The sequence below is a fragment of the Phodopus roborovskii genome, unplaced genomic scaffold, assembly GCF_943737965.1.
Source record: "Phodopus roborovskii unplaced genomic scaffold, PHOROB, whole genome shotgun sequence".
NCBI lineage: Eukaryota > Metazoa > Chordata > Mammalia > Rodentia > Cricetidae > Phodopus > Phodopus roborovskii.
In genome coordinates, this window is record NW_026126433.1 from 37015363 (window position 1) to 37039861 (window position 24499).

The 24499-nt window shown below is 36.2% G+C and overlaps 1 protein-coding gene across 3 annotated transcripts in view; it reads right to left on the minus strand.

Moving 5' to 3' along the window:
• Positions 1-24499, minus strand: part of Pou2f1 (POU class 2 homeobox 1) — a 117681-nt gene that overhangs the window by 37310 nt on the left and 55872 nt on the right. For 2 of the 3 annotated variants that reach the window (XM_051186156.1, XM_051186158.1), the window contains one exon: positions 17016-17081. In XM_051186156.1, coding sequence (XP_051042113.1) covers positions 17016-17081 — 66 coding nt within the window. Of the gene's footprint in view, positions 1-17015; positions 17082-19917; positions 20908-24499 lie in introns of those variants that run through there. The other variant, XM_051186157.1, reaches the window with a different exon arrangement.

A 24499-nucleotide genomic window follows, 5' to 3' on the forward strand; every position in this document is an offset into this window, starting at 1 on the left:
CTTTTCTAAATACTTTCAAATATAAGGATTGGGGGAAATGGAAATAAGACTATCATGGAAGAGAAGTCAGAAACTGTGTAGGAAAGATCACAGAAAATGGCCAGAAGATGAGAGGAATGTCATGAAAAGCTGTTTTCTGGATATGAGATGGATATGGCACTCATGAACTCACAGCATCTATGGATATCTACTTAAGACCTTCACAAAATCAAACCAGCCAAAATTCTAGCGCAATGGGAAAGGCTCCATCCCTTAATGAAGAGCCACTAGTGGTTGGTAGTTGCTATAGGAGGGAGAACCAATCTATTTTAAGGGTGTTCCCAATAGGAACACTGGTTGGACTTAGTGGTTATCAAAACACAACCCCCCCCCCCACAAGAGTCATGTAGCTAGGATTGGGAAACGTCAGGGAATATGATGAAGGAGAGGAAAGGTGAAATAATGTATGACATACACATATGAAAGTCTTTAGAATAAAGAATTATAACTAAAAATAAAAGAAAATATAATAAAAGCAGATGTTTGAGTGAGAATGGCCCCCAAGGGCTCATGTTTGAAGACTTGGTTTGCCCTTGTTGGGAGAGGTACGTCACTGGGGATGGGCTTTGAGGTTTCAAAATGCCATGCCATTCCGTTAGCCCTTTCTGACTCATGTTTGTGGCTGCTATCTCAGGATGTAAGCTCTTAGTTACTGCTCCAGCATCACACCTGCCTGCCTGCTACCACACTCTCCATTAGGAGAGTCAAAACTCACCCTCTGAAACTCTAAGTCCCCAATAAACCTTCTCCAATAAGTTGCTTTGGTAATGGTGTTTTGGCATAGCAATAGAGAGGTAACTAAGACAAGTGACTTCTCTTCAAAATGTGGGACAAGAAAGTATGTAATACCAACAATGTTTAAGAAGAGGCACAAACAAACAAACAAACAAACAAAAACCAAACAACTGACAAATGTTAAGAATTACCTAACACATAGAGATACAGTGATTGCAACAACCAGGGTTGAAACTGGTAAGGCATTTATGATGGCTTCAAGGAAGAGATCATTTTTCCTGTTGAAAAGGATGGTAGAGACTATCCCAAGAGAGGATCTGTTATCCTACTTAGCACAAAAGACATTCACTGGTTACTTTGTGAGGAGCAAGGATTTACTACTGATGCAAACATTTTAATGGTTAAGTGACTCTATATAAATGAAACAACAGTTTTAATGATTTCTTCAATATCAAATAATAGATTCAGACAGACAGACAGACAGACAGACAGACACACACACACACACACACACACACACACACACACACACACACACACACACACACGAATTTCTCCCTCCCTTTGGTTTTGAAACAGGGTCTCACAGAGCTCAGGCTGGCCTCAAACTCATGACTTTCTTACCTTAGCTTCCCAAGTGCTGGGAAAAAATGTGTGCCACCACAATCAGCTTTACATATCCTATTTTCATAGAGTCCACCCAAATCTTAAACACTAATTCTACATTCAGCTTTTATGAAAGCAAGCTCCAAGACTGATTAGCATTTAATACTGTTTAATTGCTATGCCTTTGCCTCTGGAGGGGGATGAGATTTTAAGATATAGTAGTTGTACTGTAAATATTTCAATCCAAAAAAATAACAGGATGTGTTGGTATCTAATAAAACCTTTCTGACTGAGGGGAGACTACCTCTCCCAGGCTTAGTGAATACTTAGCATTAAAATGATTCAAATCAACTCTAGAGTGTTCATCTTGCCCTGCCTTGCATTTCCCACAGAAAATCCAAAGGTGGGGTCTAAACCTTCCACCTTGTCTGTTTTTTATTTTTTAGTTGTCAGTTTTTTGTTTTTTGTTTCAAACTGAAGGCTTTTTCCCAGAAGTGTTATGTATGTCTCCTGTCTCCAGAACCTTTGAGTATAGTAAACTTTGCTTTTCTGAGCCTTCACTTATCCTTTTTTGTACCTATAACGGACTGAATGTCAACACAAGAATAGAAGACACTTAGACAACCACTCAAATATATATAGACATATAAGACACAAAGGTAGGTAATGGCTTTAATAATATATTTGCCACATTGTGAGATGAGAGTGGAAGAAAGATATTACAGAGAAACCATTCTTGTTGAACTAGAATAGAAAGAATGGTGATCAGATATACACAAACAGTTCCAATTGAATTTGAGTATGAGACGTTCAGAGGCAAAACCAAGTAACACTTGGATTTGCATTTTTGGAATAATTGGACACTGAAAAAAAGAACTAAGAGTTTATTCATTGGGTCCTTAGCCAATGAATAATGTAAGATGATTATTATTAAACACATGAAGGCCTAGAGAGCCTGAAAATAACACTGAAGTAGTCTAGAGTACATCAAGAAATGACAGGCGAGAGTAAAAGATTCTGTAGAAGAGTATTAACAAGCTAAATCTTTGTAATATTGTATCCAAAGCTATTAATAATGCATATGTAGAAAAACAGGTTAAAAACAAACAGGCAATTAGAAAGCAAGGAGGCAGGGAATCCTTGATCCTAGTGTTTCCAAGAGCTAAGGGAATGATGGGGTAGTTAAACTGTCAAATGCTACACAGAAAAAGATCAAAATACCAAGAAACAAATTAATCTTAAGAAAATAGAAGACAGTAATAAACAACATATACCAGAAAAATATCACCTTGATTATAACTTACCAGTTTCTGGAAAGGTGAAGCCAAGAGAGTATGAGGAAGCAAGTAAACCATTTAAGGACAGCAGAAAAGACATATCACAACTGCTGGAGACTGGAAGACGCAGTGGGTATAAAGCATGTGCCCTCTCATACCTAACGACTTTAGTTTGGCTCGCCAGAAGCCACCTAAACACTAGAAGTAGTCACACATATCTGTAATAATGATAGGTGGAGGCAGTGGAATCCTCCCAAGCTTGTAGGCCAGTTATCCTCGAATGACTGGGGTTAAACAAGAGACCCTGTGTCAAACATGGTGCAGTTAAGGATCATCACCTGAGGCTGTCCTCTGACCTCCACACATGTCTGTATACACAGATAATAACAGGACTTCATAAGCTTACTTCACATTAATGAAACTGAAACTCAGAAATGGATAACTCTTCAGAAAATAGAATTTATCAAGACTGACTCATGAAGAAAATAGATAATACAAGAGTCCCACAACAATTAAAGAAACTCAAACTCAGTAGGTTAAAAAAACAAAAACAAAAACAAAAAAAACCTCCCCTAAAGATAACACGCCTGATAATGTTACCTGATAATGGTTCCAAACATTCAATGATTAATTTAATAGTTTACAGTTCCCCAAAGAAGAGTAATAAAACATGAAAACACATCCTATCTCATTTATTAAAGTCAGTATAACCTTGATACCATAACATGTTAAAGTGTGTGTGTGCATGTGTGTGTATATGTATGTATGTATATATATATATATGTATGTATGTATGCGCATCAGCTTCCTTCATAAATACAGTCAACTTCAGAATAGCCAGGAAAAGAAAACATATTGAGATAATAGAATGAAGACTGTGACAAAGATGATTCCAAGTATACCACCAGTTACAGGATATAGGCCTTTTAAGAGATACTTGGCTTTTGTGAAATTAAGAGGCCATTTCTGCCTTTCTGCCAGCAAGGAGGGACCAATGTGCAATGGTTCCCTCCCATGTCGGCAGCTCACAGCACTAAACTCTGCAGTGCAGTTACACAGCTCTGCTCTGAGGGCTTGGCTCCTATTCCGCTTGCTCCCCATCCCTTCAATACAGAAACAATAAATATAGACCACTCTTTACTAGAAAACTACATTTTGTACTGCTCTAATTTGGTAGGCAGCAGAGAAAATAAAACTGAGCCACCAAAAACACAATGCAGATGAATCTCAAGTCTGCATGTTTGATCAAAGAAGAGAAAACTCCAAGGCTATATTTGGGTGATTTCATTTATATGACATGACATTTAGAAAAAGGAAAAAACTGAAAGGGGCCATTTAAAACAAAAAAATAACTGACTGACCTAGCTTTATAAATGAGAAAACACACTGAAATATTCCCACTGTATAACTACACAGTAACTAAGCTCAGACTGTGACTGAGTCTTTCTACCCCTGCCTCACATTCTCTTCCCAACATTCTGACATCCTAGAAATCCAAGCCAACGTTTTCTTGCAAAAGTACTATGTAAGAGATTGATTAATCAAAATCAAGCAAACTGGAATCATAAGGGGACATAAGGTGTCAGAAACAGGGGCCTTTGAAATCCATCTCAGAGGACATCCCAGTTACACTAACTGCTTCTTGAGGTTTAGTTTTGTTTTTAATGTATATGTGTTTCACCTGTATGGCCATGTGTACCATGTGCATACAGTACCCAGAGGCCAGAGAGGGAGTTGGACCCCTTTAAACTGGAGCTATAGATGGTTGTTGAAGGGATTACACCCTCATCCAGCTCCCTGCTTTAGCAGCTATAACAGGCTGAAGAAAAGACTTAGCAAGACAAAGGCCCACGAGTCAGCACATGTGCTTAGTTTAAGGCTTTCTGATCTGACAGGAGCTGCCCTAGTCACTAGGAGGTCAGATACCCTCCAAGAGTCAAGGAACAAATCAGAAGCTAGCTGGCAGACTATGGACATGCTTTATGGCAAAAGTGGCATAACAGTAACTTGCTGAGCTTAGCAACCACCCTGGGAGGCCTACAGACCATAACAACCAGTTGTCCAATCAACACAGGACAGGTCGCCCAAGCCCAGAAGTGCACCAATCCTCAAACTGTTGCATACCCCTAGACACTCCCCTTACACACTTCAATAAATTCCCTGCCTTGCTTTTCCCCTGGGTCCTTCTCATTCTACACCCCCCATCCCATGATAAATAGACAAAGGGCCCTAGTTAATGGAGTTAACTTGTTAAATAAAGAATCTTTGCTTTTGCATTGTAATGGTCTGGCTGATTTTGGGGCTCAGAATTTGGGCACAATAGTCTTAAGCTACCATGTGAGTGCTGGGAACCCAATTCAAGTCCTCTGAAAGAGCAGCATATGCTCCTAACTTCCAAGTCATCTCTCCAACCCCCACTCATTAATTCTTTTACATTAATGCATATTTTTTAAAGAAGGAATCAAAATTTAAAACTCCATGAGAAATATTACTAATTTAATAATGACTTTGGCATAAATGTCTTTAAACAGAGACTGTATCAAAATATTATTTAGTAGCTTTCACATTATTTATGAGTATTATACTCAGGGATCACTTAAATTTTGTTCAGTTTTCCTCAGTTAAGTTTTTCCATTTCTTCATCCCTCCTGCTTAATGCTAGCTATCTCCAAAGTGATCCATTTTTTAGATGAGACTAGGAATACAGATATTTTAGGAGGCATACAGCATTCTTGTTGCCATTTCTCCAAAAGAAAAGAATGGAAATCTGTATCTTTTGAGTATTACCTAAAAATGTATGAATAGGAGTATTGACATATCATACACATGGGTGAGATGGAGAAGGGCAAACAATGCCAAAAAGAACCCTCAGGATGCCACCATTAGCAGGAACATGCTGTGGATGCTGCTCTGCTGTCTTTTCTAACCCTAAAAGTCAAAGTTAAGTCACTATATTCAGCCTGGGACTTACTTCTTTGGCATAACTTTAAGGGCCCAACTAACTATAAATAATCTTGCCCAAAATTTAATACTTTTAGACCTGTTTTATCTCAGCTTACATAATCAACAACCCTTTGAGAAATTAAACTTATATTATAATTCATTTAGTAATTGCAATCTCTTCAGAACATAATGACAGAGAACCCCCCCCCATGTCAGGGGGCCCAGATTATTTTTCTACATACATAAAAATGCATGTTACTGTGTCAGATCCAACTTTAGAACATAAGAATCACACAAATCACATCTAATTCAGAGTAAAAATATTTGCATAGAATGAGGACTTTTTTTCAATCTTAGAAATAGTTGCAAAATTTCCCTACTTTCAATAGAACTGAAATGATTTGTTCTGAAGACCAAAGCCCTAGAAATGTATATATTAAAAGTAAGATACCATTTCTATTCTCAGATCTGAAAGGGACTGATTACATGGGTAGTACAGTTTTTTGCTTCTATTCCCCACTTTGTTAGGAACTCTGAGAAAATTCGTGTGTGTGTGTGTGTGTGTGTGTGTGTGTGTGTGAGAGAGAGAGAGACCTATTCTGAAACCTAAATTCAAATGTATGTGTATGTGTGTGACCTATTCTGAAATCTGTTTGCTCCCAGTAACAATTAATAAAAATAATTTTAAAATTGGAAATGTAATCTAAATTGCAGGTATAAGATCTCTATTGTCATGAAATTAGAGCCCATCTAAAATGCTATATAATCTTTATTTACTTAGTAAACCTAATGTTATGAGGACTCCATGTAACACACACTGAGAAAAGGATTATAAATCTTCACCATCACTGAGTATTCATCTTTGGAAGTGGGGAGGGGAGACACATGACTCCCTCAAAAGATAAGGCTGGCATTGGTTGTCTGGCACTGAGACAAAGATGTAATCTGCCACCATCCCCAGGGTCAGACACATCCCTGGGAGGCAGTTGTGTATACGTACAACATGACAAGCCAAGGTGCAGGTGGAAGGAGGCTCAGGAAGTGAAGTGCACGTAGAGAAAAGTAATCTGGCCTCCACTGTTTGAAGCAGATCACTTCACTGAACATGACCCTGGAGTCTGGTAGCTGTGAGTCTGAGGCCTTTGAGGGGATCCAATTTCTGGGGCCACCCATCTGTCATTCATTGGTGTAGTGTCCCAAAACTCTGAAGCTCCAGAGGTTTAATCAATACCCACAACGGCATGCTTTCAACAAGTGATTACTACCTAGGTCTTCAAAGTACACTGATTGACAAGTCCATCACCTACAGTTGTGGCTTTCCAAAACTACCAAATCAACTGGGAGATACTTCAAAACAGAGCAGTGTCACCTCAGGGGAAGAATGGCAATGTTTCCAGAAGGCAGTAGAATCCAACCACTCTATAGATTACAAAGCTAACTATGGACACAAGGGCCACTGGTATGAAATCAGGGAAGAAATATATGGGCATTTCAGAATAAACACAAACTAAGGCATTTATGTCAATCAAAGCAGCACTGTAGAAAATACTTAAAGGGAATACCGTCACCACCACCAGCGCAGCCGTGCCACAGCCGTGAGGAGACTGGCCACGGCAGTTGTTTCAAAAATCTGTTAAAACATGGTGGGTTACTATGAAGTTCTGGGTGTGCCTCAGCTGAGGACATTAAAATGGCGTATTGGAAACAGGGACTTAAATGGCATCTGAACAAAAATCCTGAAAGCAAAGAAGAGGCAGAGTGGAAATTCAAACAAGTAGCTGAGGCATATGAGGTGTTATCAGATGCAAAAAAGCGGGACATCTATGACAAATATGGCAAAGAAGGATTAAATGGTGGTGAAGGAGGAGGTGGAAGTCATTTTGACAGTTTGAGTTTGGCTTTACATTCTAGAATCCAGATGATGTCTTCTGGGAATTTTTTGGTGGGAGGGACCCATTATCATTTGACTTCTTTGAAGACCCATTTGATGACTTTTTTGGGAACTGAAGGGGTTCCTGAGGAAACAGAGGCCAAGGTGCAGGCTCTTTCTTCTCTGCCTTCAGTGGATTTCCTGCTTTTGATATAGGATTCAGTTTATTCGGGTCACTAGGGCATGGGGGTCTCACTTCATTCTCTTCAACATCATTTGGTGTCAGTGGAATGGGCAACTTCAAATCAGTATCAACTTCTACTAAGATAGTTAAGGGCAAAAAAAAAAAAAAAAAAATCACTACAAAGAGATTGTGGAGAATAGTCAAGAAAGAGTAGAAGTTGAAGAAGACGGGCAGTTAAAGTTCTTGACTATAAATGGTAAGGAACATCTGCTACTTGATAACTACACTTGGATAACAAATAATTCAATGCCGCATCTCACAGAAATGTTAAGCCATAACAAGCACTACTTGAGGAATAAGAGGAACTTTTTTTTTTTGAAGATTTCAAATGAACTCAACTTTCTGTATAACTGTATCTATCTAATCTATTCCCTATTTGACATAGACTTTGAATTTGTTGTTGGAACCACAAAATAGGACCTTTTTTTTTCCTTTAAAATTGTTGTATCTCTGTATGTACTTTGCTTTAAACAAAACAAGACATAATCCGAGGTGAGCCCTGTGACTCTTGAGTAGTGCTAGGACAAGATTGTTCTTTAACACCAGCATGGATCTGCTTCTCAGGATGTTGCAATGTGAGTAAGTAGTGTTAGCCTGTTATGAAGTTAACATTGCCTGATGAACCTTCTACAGAAATTTTTTAATTTTATTTTCAGTATTTAGTAATGAAAGCTATTACTGCATCAATGGTAATACATTTCTGGTTTAGTGTAAACTAAGAATGTTTTCTAGTTGTGCATGGATGCTGGCAAATTCGTCAGTTCTGACAATCGTTTAAATATGTAATGTTAAGCTTAGGTTTAAAAAAAGTTGGTAATTTGGGTCTTTGTCATTTGCATAAAAAAAGAAAAATTCAAATGTGTTCAGTGCATTCTCAAAAAAAAAAAAAAAAAAGAAAGAAAGAAAGAAAGAAAGAAAGAAAATACTTAAAGGGATATTATACACACAGAAGGTAAAAAGATACACAGTAAACCAAAAAACCTCTACTGGAAGGAGAGAAAGAACAAATAATTCAACCAATCAGTAAGACAACCAATAAAATTAGTAAACCTTTCTCAATATCAACTTGCATGTAAATAAATGGCTTCAACTCGCTAACTGCCTGGATTACAGAACAAGATTAGAGTAACTCTTGGCAAGAAACATATTGAAGTGTAGTTGGTTTACTCTTGGGGGGGGGGGGACTGCCACCCAGTTCCCAAATAAAATACTTATTATTTCTTATGAATTCTCGGCCTTAGCTTGGCTTGTTTCTAGTCAGCTCTTCTTAACTATCTTTTGCCTTTGGGCTTTTACCTTTCTCTATTTCTATGTATTTTTTTTTCTTTCCTTCTTATTCCATGTCTGGCTGATGTTTCTTGCTCCTCTTCTCTCTTCCCAGATTTCTATTTATTTTCTCTGCCTGCCAGCCCCACCTATCCTTTCTCCTGCCTAGCTATTGGCTGTCAGCTCTTTATTAAACCAATCAGGTGTTTTAGATAAAGTAACGCAGCTTCACAGAGTTAAACAAATGCAACATAAAAGAATGCAACACATTTTTGCACCATTAATGTTCCACAGCATAAATGAATGTAACACACCTTAAAATAATGTACACAACACTAGAGGTATAGGATGGAAGTTAATTAGTCAGGTGGATAAAAGTAAAGAGCAGCTTGGTGGAGCTGCTCTGAAATCTGACAAAGCAGACTTCAAACCAGAATTACTAAAAAGGCCATGGCATACTAAAGGAACATTCCATGAAGAAGATACAACTGTAAACATACATGCACCAAATATAGCAGATCTTGAGTTTATAAAATAAACACTAATGGGTATAAAAGCTCTAACAGGCCCTGACAAAAAACAAACAGGGGCAACTTTATCACTCAATTCTCATCTTTAAGTAGTCCAATCTAAAAAGACTTAAACTACATCATAAATCAAATGGGTCTCAACAATATGTACAGACTATTCCTTTCTTAGGTCACAAAGTAAGACTTAACAAATAAAAAAGGAACTAAGTAATTAATTGTGTCTTAACCAATCAAATTGAAATGGAAACTACACAAGTACTTGGAAACTGAACAGTAAATTGCCTCTCTGGTCTGTTTTTAAGACAAGGTTTCTTGTAGCTAGGTTTTCTTCAAGCTTGCTAAATAATTGAGGATGACCTTGAACTCCTGCTTTCCAGCCTCCACTTCTGAAGGACTGGGATTACAGGCATACACCATGACCTCTACAATGCCCATTTTTTATGAGTGTATAGTGGATCACCGAATCAATCAGGGAGGAAATTTGAAACTCCTTACTCCATCTTTGTAGTAGTCACTATCCATGACTAAATGAACTTACCAAGCATGTCACTGTGTGATCAAGGACTGAATTCTTAATTGCATATAATTTAAATTTAAGTATCAGTAGTAGCTACTGGACACCAGACGTGCTATGGGGTTCTGTAATTATCCTTCTTTCAGCTCATTCTACTCTCTTCCTTGAAGAACTCCTTGCTTAGGGCCTCCTGCACAGCATTCTTTCCTCAGGAACTTGCAACTCTCTTTAACTGCTTGTACCTTCCCCTTCAAATACTACCAAACACCATGAATGGTGAATGAAATACATCCCTTTACCTTCTACTTCTCCCATGGGCAGTCCCTGCTCTGAAAAATGCATCACATGCTCAGCCCCACACCAACATTAAGTTCTTTTTAGACTCTAGTCTTCTCTTCTTTCTTATTTTACTCCCTCATATATCCCCCACCAGAATGGCTCATTAAATTTGACTCCCAATTTCTACTGCCAATGCTCTAGGTCAGAATGCTATATAATGGATTTAATTGAAAGAGCAGTGGAGTCTAGATTTTTGCTTCAAGCAAGATGTAAAGTATAACATGGTTGGAAACTTCATATATATATATATATTTATTTATTTATTTTTACTCCTGTTGGGGAAAAAATTGTACAAAATGACATGAAACTAACTTGCCCTTTAAGGGAAAAGGAGAAAGTTACAATATCTGATAATTTGTGACTACATACCTTCTCATTAGTGTTCTACATTTTAATTAGTCATGACTAAAATGGACCCTACTGCTGAACTGTTACTGGTTTATCTCTTGCCAAAAGGATGAGCTGCTTTCTCATTCAATTTACTTCCAATATGGCAAGACTGGCCATTTGGACAAGATACTGCTCTTGTCTGGACTGTTTGACTTTGTGCTGTATAAACTGGACATGCAGGATGCACAGAAAAGTTGACTGCTGATTCAAGATGGACATTGCTACAGAGTTCCTGCTTCATGGAAGAGTCTACCAGACAGTCTGCAAGAAACATAGAAAATTGACTGACAAACTGCCAATACAAGAAGACAGTTTAAACTTTCCTGTTTTGCTGAAGAGTCTGCCAGAGACACTATGGCCTATGGGCTGAAGATGGAAGATTACAGAAGAACTTCGGGTGACTGCCCAGGCAGTAAGTTGTCTGTCATTTCTAGAGTTCATATATTATCCTTCTCTGGTCTTTGAGGGAGTTGAAGACAAATAGTTATTGTTATAGTTTTCCTTAGTTAGGATTAAAGATAAGTTACACAGACTTTAGGCACACAAACATAGAATAGATGATGGAATATTTTCTTAAATCTTACTAAATGTTAATGGACTAAATATTGTTAACTGTGATTCTTATTTTATAACTGTTGTATGATATATTTTGCTATGTTAAGGTTAAAACTCTTCGTTTTATTTAGACAGAAAAGAGGAGATGATGGGAGATGTCATTCTGTAAATATGTTTCTCATACTGGTTAATGAATTAAACACTAGAGGAAGGACTATCTTTCTTTCTCTCACAAGCATTTGATGTCTGGTTTCAGAACACCAAACAACATAATCTATGTTTAACTCTGCTCCCAAGGCTCTCTAAAAGCATTTCAGCCACTTAGAGTAACCCACAGAACAGTGTTTCTCAATCTTCCCAATGCTGTAACTGTTAATACAGTTCCTTATGTTGTGGTGACCCCAACCATAAAATTATTTTCATTGCTGCTTCATAATTGTAATTTTACTACTGTTATGAGTCATAATGTAAAAATTTTAGGAATTTCTACTTGGGGCTTGTAAAAGCACCTCTGCCAGTTGTAGTTCACACAGTAAATTATTCAATAAACACTATGCTAATATTAACAATGATAAAGGAGAAAATAATGTTGAAGAAATAGCCCAGAATCTGAAATCTGTAATGATACTGGTTGAGAATTTCATCTAGAAATGTTTCAAAGATACAGGCTGAAGGCTATTGATATCCTGGCATTATGCTGACCCCGCCCTCTGACAACTGGCAGGGTACAAATTAGGCAATTAGGCAAATACTTAGACAGCTCAAAGAGCCCTGTCTTTCGTGGCTAGGTCATGCCTTATATGGCTGCATAAGGACTCTGTATGCATATGCAAGCTTTCCCTTTTAAGGGAGTGCCTCCCACCTGTTCCCTCCTTGCCTTCCATCTCTGTTCCCGGTTGGCCAACACCTACCTCTCCTTTGCTCCCTTTCCCCAATAAACTCCATGTAGGTTTTGTTGAGTTTTGTGGTCATTGCCCACAGCTGCAGCAAACAACAATAAAGGCATCCAGTTCTCAAATAACTAAAGCTTTCAGGATCCTTTTCTTTAGGTTAGAGAAAATGATGTCTGGCCATCATTTGTGAATACAATATCTTAATACTAGCAATGCATAGCAATTTCTTCTGAGTTGACACATTCCATCCTGAAGAGAAACATGTTAGGATTCAGGTACTAAACACCAGAAGTTTCAAGAAGTCCCTGAAACTGACCCATCTGCATGTGGCTCTTCTCTCTGCAAATTCATATAAGCAATAAAGACTGCCAAGAGACAAGCCTAGACAAGCTATAATGCCTGGAAGAAACATTCTCCAAACTGGCCAGCTGCCAGAAAATTGTAGTAAACTCTAGGCTTCCAGCCTTCATAAGTCTCTCTTATGTGAGGATGGGCTAAAGTGATACAGCTGTCTGAGTCATTTCTGCTCCAGTAAGTAACCTGTCACTCATACACTCCTGTAATCAATTTTAAACTCACAGGCTCAACAAGTTAAACTTGGTATTATCTTTACTTTGGTCTGTTGCTGGTTCCCTATCTGGAGTTAAGTAGGTCTTTTTCTTATCTCCCTAGGGATATGGTCATGCAGCCACTAGCTACATCACTAACAGTTCAGAATGAAGAAATCATTGGTTATCAGGAACTTCTTACAATAAAAAAATTTGGTATGATATTTCATAAATGTGCACTGGCTCACATAACTAAAATACTTTGGCTTTTTCATTTACTAAAAAAATCTTGATATTGTCATTAAGAGAGGTCATTTGTATGAAAATAGTGAGAAAAGACAGGAGTCAGGGCTGGGTAAGAGAACCTGTTCTCCAAGTGTGAGAATCTGAGTTTGAATTCTCAGCCATCATGTAAAAAGCCATGTGTGTGCTTGAAACCCATCATTAAGGATGGACACAGGCAGAGCAGGAGAGCTGGCCAGCTAACCTAGCCAAAAACAAGCTTCCAGCTCAGGGAAATACCCTTCTCATTGCACATGTATGGGAATCCTACCTGCATACACATATGGCAGAATAAAGGAATTTGGATCAATTCTAATGAAAAATATGATTGAATTAAACTCTATAAAAATGGAATTCCATAATTCTGAGAATGGCTGAGTGGATCTGGAAATCATAATATAATCTTAACTTTTTTCTTTTAAAAGGAATCAGAGGTACTTAGTACAACTTTCTTTTGCTTCATCTTAGCTTTTACTGTTCCTTCATGCTGAAATAAAATTGCCAACTTCCATTATATTTAAATGCAACCCATTCTTCAATGAACAGCATAAACTCTACCTCCTCTAATGTCTCCTCCCATAACCTAGCTTCCTTCCTTCCTTCCAACTAGAAATAAAATTTTCTCACACTGAATTCTCATGAATCACATACTTCTTAATGAATATTCTCAATGTTGACTGTTTATTTTAAATGTATTTTTCAGTAAGGTGGATTTGATATCAAAATCATTATTTCCTCTATTTTAGCGATTGCTAAGCCTCTAAAAGACTGAGAATCTCCTATCTGTATTGTATCTAATAATACAGCTATAACATTTTACATATAAAACAGGCAAACCTAAACAAATCCAAACCACAGATTTTCTGTGAACATATGAACCTTATTTGTCCAAAATGCCTGAACTTTATACCTCTCATTACCCTTTAAAAAAATCTTTTTTTTTTTTTTAATGTGTGTTAGGCTTTGGTTTTATATAATATTCAAGGTTATTTCCTTTATTAGGACCCCATCACCACAAGCTACAAAAAAAAAAAATCATAATTAAATTACTAAACAAATGAAAAAGAGAAGACAGTATATAGGTTCACTGTACTTTAAAATAAAAACTTTTTTCCAACTGCTGGGTTTATAGGCATGACCCATCACACCCTACTTTAAAAAAAAAAAAAAAAACTGTAATTTTATTTCTAATGTACTAAACACGATAATCTAATACATAAAACAGAATTCAAATATATGCCTATATTTCTAAACCAACAAATTAACACAAGAACACACCAGCAGACCTTCTTTAACACTGAGAAACTGATGAAGTATGTTACTGTGAAGTGAATGTAAAGGTCCGAAAAAAATGGAAGCAATTTTTGTCTATGAAGATAGTGCACACTGCAGAAGACAAGCACAAAGTGAGCTGGATGCTTCACAGGGTGGTAACCAGTTCATAGTTGATCTAGCTAGATGTTACTGTATTAGCAGCAATCTTAGAGAAAAGCAATTAATTGTCTTTCTTTGCAAAGAAAAGAGAGTATTAACCACCACTACTAGTGACAGAAAAGCAAAGTCTAGGAAAGTGTGTTACTGACCTTAAAAACTATCTTTCTGGCACACTCCTTTTATCCCAGCATTCTTAAGGCAGAGACACCAGGAGGTTCAATGCCAGCCAGGGCTACAAAGACATTGAAAAACAAAAACAAACAAAAAACCCAACAACAACAACAATAACAAAAACTAAACAATGTCAAAAACAGTATGTGAACTGATTTTTCTCAGTTCTATGAAAAGAAGTCTGTTACACATCCCATATAGTCACGAGGCAAGAAATTCACAAATTATTCAACAAATACTTCAGCCTGAATTTATCATATATAGTTCTATAAATTACTTAAGGTTTGAACATATATAGTGTGTTACTTAAATTTTCAATTTTATGTATTATAGCTGATGAGAAAACCTTATAGAGGGTCCTAACTCTAAACTTGCTTTTATATAGCCAGGCAGGAAGTACAGATGGGGCTACCAGACTAGGAGAATTCTGGGAAAGAAACACAGAGAGTGCGGCAAGGGAGCTGCTAAATAGCTACCGGGAACATAGGATGTTTGGGCATTCTTAAGGAGGCCAAGACCACACACAGATACATATATTAATAGAAAGTTAATAATTGAGAGAGCTAGCCAATAAGAAGCCCAAGCCAATGGCCAAACAGTTTATAATTAATATAAGCATCTGTGTATTTATTTAGGATTAAACGTCTACGGGACCAGGTGGGATTCCCCCATCTCTGCCCAGCCATCTCCTTCCTGTCTGTCTGTATGAACTCCAGACCTCTATGGTTAGCTAGTGGCAAGCTCCATTCTCTGACCTTCAGAAGTACTTCATTTGTCCAAACAAGGTATCACCACACCACAAGGTATTTCCTTTCTGATTTTACATTTCAACTCCCTATTCCTTGTAGTTGTACCTAACCTGTCATAAGAATTTAATTAGAATCAAGTAATATGCACAGCACTAAAGATTTTAAAAAGCACAATAAAGGTTGTAATTAAATACTATAGGCACTCAATGAATGATATTATAGAAATCGTGGTATTAAAATTAAATATAGAGATTCCCTGGCAGTCTGACATAGTGGATATTTTCAGTATTCTGTAATCACTCTGAGTTTATTTCTCTTCCATTAGATAAATTTAGAAGCTATTCTTTAGGGTGTGGGAGTTTTACCCACGTTTCTCTTGCCTCTTCATAGGTTTGACTGCCTATGTACTCTCTGCAAACAAGTCCCACTCCTTTGGCAATGACACTTACAACAGCATAAGTCAGTGCTACAAGATAAAGAAAGAAGGGGCCCAAACAGGGAACAGAAACAAAGAGAATGATTGGTAACTTGGGTAAAAAAACAATGCTGCTCTTTTTGGGTAGTCTATTTGGCTAGCCTCAACAAGAGACATGGGAGTGTATTAAATATGACAAAGATGAACATGAAAGCCCCAGCTCAGTCTCCCATAAAGAAGTACCTATTTTTCAGAGGTGAAGAGGTTAACAAACCATTCCAAGTCCTTGACAGTTTTCAATGAGACAAGGGCAGACACAGGACTTCTTTTGGGTTAACCAAGTCTTCCACCTCCATAGTTAGGCATATTTTGAAATAGTCAGAGGAAACCCTTTCTCTTAATTGAAAAACCTTGTTTACTTTACAAACAATGACTTTCTACAACTCTTTGCCCACAATTCACTTAATGTTTTAATACTTTTATGTTTTGTGTCTACCAGAAACTGGGGAAATCCTTTTATCATATTTGTGAGATGGCAGGTTATCTTGTCAAATGTCCTAGGAGCTAAATGACTTACAAGGATGGGCTGAGGAGACAGTTATACTTTTTTAAAAATAGATGTACTTTTCTCTTAAAGGGCTTTCAGTTTTTTCATTAATATACTTTTTCTCTCAATAAAAGGTTTGATCAAGAATAAAACTTACTAAAATGAAAGGATTATTAGGTGTACTTAAAATTCCTCACTGACACCATTGTAATGTTAGTATAGTTTATACCAAATCTACTATTCTGATTATGCATATAACCAAGAAACTTACCAGAGCAGCTTCTGGCTTATATGATGCTCTAACACTTCATACATATTCTCACAATACTGATGATGACCCATACACATCCTTACTGAAGAAATTAAGTCACAAAAAGACTGAGGAAGTTGCCTAAAGTCACATAGTTACTAAGTGGCAAGTCCATAATACAGACCTAGATCTGTTTGGTCCAAAGAACCATTCCCATAACTACTCTATAATTTCTGATGGATGGATCAGATAATGTTAAACAAAATTAATTCCAGTCCTTACAAGTACTAAGTAATTCTTCACAAGCAAGTACATACATTTCCCTATATTTGTCAAATATGTATGTATCAAGTTAAGTGTACATTCTCTTTAGTTCTGAGAGCTAATGCAAAAGATGGATAAGAGAACATTTTCTTACCAGTGCTGCCATCTCCACTCTCCATAGATGACTTATTGGTTTCTGACGGATTGTTCATTCTTGAATCTACAATAAGTCAAAGGTGGAGAAGGTGTTTAAAAAACTAGGGGTGAAGATGAAGCTAAGGAGCCAAAACTACAGGAAAAGCAAGGGTTAACTAATGTTACAGTGGTTCATTTCAAGAAGCCCATGCATAGCATATGGCAGGCTACGATACTATAAACTGAATAACAGATTCCTAACATTTAGGAGCTCCTGGATCATAAAGGAACCCATAAATAAATTATCTAAAATATTGTAAGATTCTTTTAGGAAATTCTAAGCTGAAAAAGATACTATAGTCAGACATGCTAAAAACCATTTTTTTTTTAAATGATAGACAAGTATTACATGCGTTTAAAATAAACTTGGAATGAACTATATTCCTAAATGATTTTTCTAAAACAAATTCACACTTAATAATAATCTAACAAATGAAAAGAAACTTGTCTAAAGTATCCATTAACATCCTTAACCAAACTAGAGTCAACATAGCGGTATGCCAAATACATGCCTCGTTAAAAATAAGCATAACAAACTGTAGCAGAAGGCATAACAGGAATCTCTATAATTCCAAAAGAGTCACACCCAGTTACACGTGAATCTTCTAGTTTAGGGATACTTTTTTTTAAGGTATTAAATTGTAGTTTCCACAGTGAAATGTTGTCAACCACTATTAGCAATTCCAGAAAACATGCATAGAAGGAGGCAAGAACCTTACGCCCTACTTCTTTTTCCAGAGGGTGAATAGAATAGACAAAATAGATATAACTACAGACTTGAGTATTTTTATTAGAGAACAAATGAAACTATATTATACTGATTTTTTTTAAAAAACAGGAAATGTTTACAAGACCCAACCATGCTGTCAATAGTTGTATTATCTACAGGTATAAAAAAAACCCAAGAAAAATATCAGGAACCTTTCTTTCATATTTCATAATCTAGAAAATGACACTTTGCTTTTTAGACAGCGGGGAATATATTTTCTAATAAATAATATTTTATAACTGAGATAGGTCTTATGGGCCAAGGCAGTCGTATGGTAACCCTGGCTTGTTCAAAGGGGTTAAAATTTGTACGTTTGTGGTCATAAATGAGGCTGTTCTACAACTTCCTCCCCCCCACTGTCCAGAAACATTTAAGTATCACCTGAAAGCACGCTAAAGTTTGAAAGGACCAGGTGCACAACTTAGTAAAAATTAGCTTTCTGTTTGATTTAACCAAAACCTTATAAAAGCTAACAAATATCACAAAACTTAAAACATATCATTATATGCATGCCGAATACTTTATTTTAAAATAGAAAAAAAATAATGATTCTGTAAACATGTATGAAAAGAGTTAGTAATTTTCTAATGTCCAGACACCACAGTAACCAAGAAGCCTAATTCTTAACAAATCATGAGCCTGGCCTTACATAATTTATAGCCTAATTTATACACCTTTATGTAAGCTTGAAAATTATGTCACAGGTATTTCACATGACTTTTCTAAGGACCTTTTATTTTACTGTCAAGTAAAAAGCATTTAACAAAACTACTTCAAACACAAAACAGAATAAATAAAATCCTAATTTACAATGATGAGAAGGCTGTTTCAGAGATACTTAGTATCAACTCTAAGTAGTAGATACAGGTTCTGACATTTAAAAATAAATGGTAAAAATAGTTCAAAAAACATTTTTCTTTCACTTCTTGAATATCAAACTCAGTAAGTGTAAAAGAAAAACACAAGTAATTTATTCATTGATATTTACACAATTTTTAAATAGACAAAACACAAGCCTAAGTCACTTAGCTAATCATGTGATGAATCTAATTTGAGGCCTGTAAGTTACTACTGGATTGAATTCCTAATTAACATCAACATGCTATTTGTGTCATGTATATCCTCAAGGAAGCAATTTTTACTCTGATGGCCAAGTATTACTGCTAACTTGACTTTAGCCATGCTTTCTGTATAAGAATTCAGACATTTACTTTATCATTAACAACTGCTTTAATGTCAAGACTAGAAAAAGACACAGGAAATAAAATTTGCAAAAGTTTTAAGCTTAAGATACTCAATTCTTTGAAGTCATTTCAATCATTCTTCATGTAAACATAAAAAAACTCACAAAATATGGCCACCGACAAGCATCATCTGTCTACACCAAAGTACTTCAGTACTTCATTCCATCTTACCACCCAAAATGTTAACATTTATTCAAGCAGAACACCCCCATTTCTAAAGATCCTGCTTTCCACAATACTTAAAACTGCAGATTCCTTTAAAAAAAAAAAGCTGGTTTTAAGAAATCAAAATGACTAATCATAGGCAAAATTTGAAAATGGCCCATAACTCTAAAATCTGGAAATTGATCAACAGTACAGTAACCACTATAATTTCCCCTTCTGTAATAATAGTAATGGTATTAATCTGCATTATGACACCACCTTAATTTTTTCATTTAGCAGTTTTGATTTTGTATGAGGCATTCTTATTAGAGATAGGCAAAACATTTCATTAGTATGTATATACTATTTTAATATAGTATACATTGTTTCTGATTTAAAATGTGTTTTCAACTACATATACTATTTTCTATAGAAATTTCCAAAACACAAAAATGTCCTCCATTCAAGGCAAATTCAAATACATTATTTGCTGAAAATATCCTCTGAACCAGAAGACCTTGTCCTAGGGAGACCTACAGCAAACTCAATCATGCTCTTGCCTTGCAAATGCTTTGCTCCTTCTCTGCTCAAGCCCTCCCTCCCCCATGTTGGTTGCATATGTGATTGAGCATTTATGCATAGTCAATCCCACATATGCTATTTCCATATTAAAGCTGTAAAAAAAGAACTGTGCTGGTACCCACCTAGAACACAGTCACTGCAGTCCAGCATTGCTGTAAAATCTTCAGGAGGTGCAGACAGTCCAAAGCAAGAAGGAACAGGTATCGTTTGGGATGGGGGAAAGAAGGTACTACTATTTCTAACAAATCTGTACTATGTTCTTAAGAGAACAAGGGTGGGAGGAGTGGAAAGTGAATTAACAAGAGAATCAAAATACAACTTCAGTTACACCATAGCAATCTTCAACTGAATAAGGAAACTTCAGTTGCTCAGAGGAGTTTTAGTCTCTTCTACCAGCTAGGACTGACATTGTCAAGGCAACTGAAGCATGAAAAGTTCCCCTTTTTGTAATAAAATAGAAACAAAGATTGCAGCTGGCAGTTTCCATAATGAAGCTTAATCAGTATGCGTGTGATTAGGGCCTTATGCAAATCTCTCCTCGTTAGCACAGCAGCTTAGCACTTTGAAGTCCAGGAACAATTCATTTACAGAATACACTGAAAGCACTCCCTGCATAATTTAAATGAATACATAAATATTTATCAGCTTATTTGCATATTAATTGGCAGTGCATGAAGGGAAAAATTATCTGCCGAGTGCCAGCATAATAATTAGGAGGATAAAATGAGATTTCTTCCAATGGTCTGGCATCTTGGACCTAACTTGAGATGGTACCAGGGGAGAAGGGAGGGACAGGAGACAGAGTTCTGTTAAAATGCCACTGAAATGACATGAACAAATTAGAAACAACTCTACAGACTTAAGCACCTTTAATCTTATTCCTGCTGGCAACAATGACTTCAGTAATAAGAGGATTTGCAAAAGGCTTTCTACACAATCCAAATAATCCCAAGGAAACAATTAGCAAGGTAGAAGCAGAACACAGGCTTGTCAAGATGGTGCTAGTCTACAGATAGGGAATTTTCCAGTTATTAACACACACTGTCAGGAGAAAGTCCTACTTGAAACACTACAACAGCATAAATCCAAAAGCAGGGGGAGGGTACAAAAAGCATCTCTGAGCAGATATTCATTATATTTGAATCTTCTTATACTGCCAAATTCGCAGAGCACCTTAGCCGACTGCTGACATGAAACATGCACACATCAAACTCAAGAAGATAGTTCGTTACTTAGAATAGACATTATTCCCAAATGGGCCTTGTAACTGCAAATTAGTATTTTTAAGCAATACCACTTAATAGACCTCTGTGTGAGTGACTTTCTCTCTTTCCTCTCTCTCTCTCTCTCTCTCTATATATATATATATATATATCCTTATTAAACGTATTTATTAAAGTTTGAAATTAAATCACAAGCTTTCAGAGTTCATTATAAAGAATCCAAGAGATTTATAAAACACTACAAAATAAGGATTGTTAAATTCTTAGGAATAAAGGAACTGAGACACAGAAAACTAAAGAACTTTTTAACTCAATAGCACATTAATAATTTGGAGTTGGGATTTCAAACCAGATTTTGCTGACATCAAGATCCAAGTTCTTTTAAGACCTGCACATTAAGGATGAGTTACACATTCAGAGAACTGAAGGATAGTGAGAGGGAGGGAGGAAAAAAAGAGACTAAAACAAAACTAAAATGGCTTGCTACAGTACTGAAAAAGGAGACCAATAATTGGTAGCAAAGGGACTGTTTAAAATTAAGTGTATACAAATAATACATTAGACAAAAATTGAGTTCTTCAAACATGTTAGACCTCTGATTTTTAAAATGTTATGAAATAAAGGGATGTAATAAATATACATAAAATGTGTGTAATAAACAAGATATTACTGCCAGTATTTACCCAGTGTTGTATGTCACAACACTACAGCTTTGGTTCTGCACATACCTTATGAACGTTACACACTGCACTGCACTGCACAAGCTCCTGTACTACCCAGTGTCAACCAATTCTGCTTGAGACACTTAGCTCAGATACAAGAGTAATGTGCTATAAAGTACATATGATAGCTATACTTAGAAACTTTTCTGCTTTTATAGAAATATATGACTTAGTATTTTTATACATCAGTACATAAGTATCAAATCACAGCATCTTTGGGGCTGGAGAAATGGCTCAGCTGCTCTAGCAAAGGAGCCAGGTTCAATTCCCAGAACCTAAATTATCTGTAATTCTAGGTCCAGAGGATCAAATGTCCTCTCTGGCCTTCTTAGGTACCTGCACACACATGGTATATATATATAAATCTATGCAATTACACACATATACATTTTAAAAACTTTAAAAAAAAGAACACTGTTATCTTTGGATCTGAGTTTCATAAAATACTATTAAGTAAAATTTAGCTTGGCATTAGGGCATTATTTCCACAATATCTGAAATGAACCTAAACTTACTTCTGCAGAAGTGGCATTATCAACAATGATGACCGTAAAAATAAAAATATTGGTTAACCATGAAAAATGTTGAAAAATCATTATATTTTGCAGTATCAAATATTCAAATATATTAAATAAGAGGCATATCTTATTAGTATGCAAATCTGTAATAATTATTAATTGATATGGTAAAAATATACATATACCAAAAAAGCAGCCCCTTTGGTCACTATTGAAATAGACACTCTGAGAGCTCTAGCGAACAAGCTTAAGTACTCAAAGGTTTCCACAAATAGACAGGGGTGGAGAATCAGAAGCAATATCCTTCCCTTATACTCCCCAACAAGGACCCTTTATGTCCAAGAGAAAAGGTCAGGTAACTTCTACTAGAGTCAAATGGTCCTCTGATATATAAACTTAGAACCTCTAAGTTTAAAAATAAACCAAAAGAGAACAGCTTATGGGGGAAAAAAAAAAAAAAAAAAAAAAAAAACAAGCTTTAAGATAAGAATGAATTAATTCAATCAAGTATTTTAATATATGGGTTAGGACTTAATTAACAGCCTACAAATGCATTTAGAAAAGAGACCAATAAATAATTTCATAATTAACAACTTTTTTTGGATGAGCTGGACTGGAAATATGAGATGGGGTTGGGGAAACAGGGTTTATGGAAAGGACAAGGAATAATACTTTATGTAGAACTGTTTGGGAAGGATTAGAAGTTTGGCAGCTGGAGTTTAAATGTGACAACTACCCCATATGGTTATGTGTTTGAACACTTTGTCCCCTGATGGTGCCACTGTATGGAAAGGCCATGAAACATTTAGAGGGTGAAGCTTTGTTATGTGTATGGTGTGCGGGAGTGGGGGTGGGTTGAGACTTTATAGTAAAGCCCTACTCTGTTTCCTGACTGTTGGGCAACCTCAAGCTCCTATCATTATGTGTGCCTTGCCATTGATGGGCTGTCTTCCCACTCCTCACCCCCAGAACTGTAAGCCAATTAAGGATGCTTTAGTCTGGGTACTGTAATCACAGAAATAGAAAACAAACTAATACAATGCCTAATATTTGTCCCCCCCCTTTTTTTTCCTAAAAGGAGAGAAGAATTTTCATGCTTAAAAATTTATTTCTAGCATGACTGCAAAGTAACTTTGTGGTTAAGAGCAAAGTTTTATGCTAGTCTAAGTGTCATCAGAAAAGAAATTAAAAGCAACAATAACCAAATTATAATTTATCTTTTAGATAACCTTTGTCTGTGTGAGTAAATTAAGGTTATATTGTGTTCTTCCTGAGTAAATCATTTATGTCCACCTGTTCATGTTTTAGGGAAACGATCAATAATAGAGTGCTTCAACTCATGTGAAACTAACATTTTATTCAAGTTAAAAATAATAATAAAATGAATCAAAGGCAGAGTCTATCTGACGTTTAACTCTTCCCATAAAATAATAAATTCTCTCTCTTTTTTCTTCATGATTCAGCTCTAGAACAAGGCAGGCATCTGAACTTACTCAAGAGGAGAGTGTGATCAGGAAACTGGTTACATACAGGAAGGTTAATCTAATAAATAAACTAGGCTAAGTTATCACTGTTTGAAAACAAGAATAAAACAAAATGAACTCTAAACTATTACATTAGAATCACAGTCTGGAGAGAGGACTTAATGGTTAAGAACACATGCTGATGTTGCATAAGACCCAGGTTAGTTCTCAGCACTCACATAGCAGCTCACAACCACTTCTAACTCCAACTTCTTGGGATCCAATGCCATTTTCTGGCCTTCACAGGCACCAGACAAGCACATAGTGCACATACATAATGCAGGCCAAAAACATTCATACATATAAAAATAAGTATAACTTTAATACTCCTCCCCTCTCTTTTTTTAGGCATGTGGAACAGAAGTGAAGACATATGACATCCAGACATTGATTAAAAAAAAAAAAAAAAAAAAAGTCTTTAAAACAGTGTTCTCAACCTTCCTAATACTGTTCCTTTAATACAGTTCCTTATGTTATGGTAACCCACCACCACAAAATTATTTCGTTGTTACTTCATAACTGTAATTTTGCTACTGTTATGAATTGTAATGTAAATATCTTATATGTGACACCTATGGGGGTCACGGCCCATGGGTTTAAAACTACTGATCTAAAGAGAATCCAGGGTTCCAAAGAAGTTGCTAGCTGATAAGTTTTTAAACTTTATACTCTAAAAATGCAGCTCAATGGCACTTGCCTAATATACACAAAGCCCTGC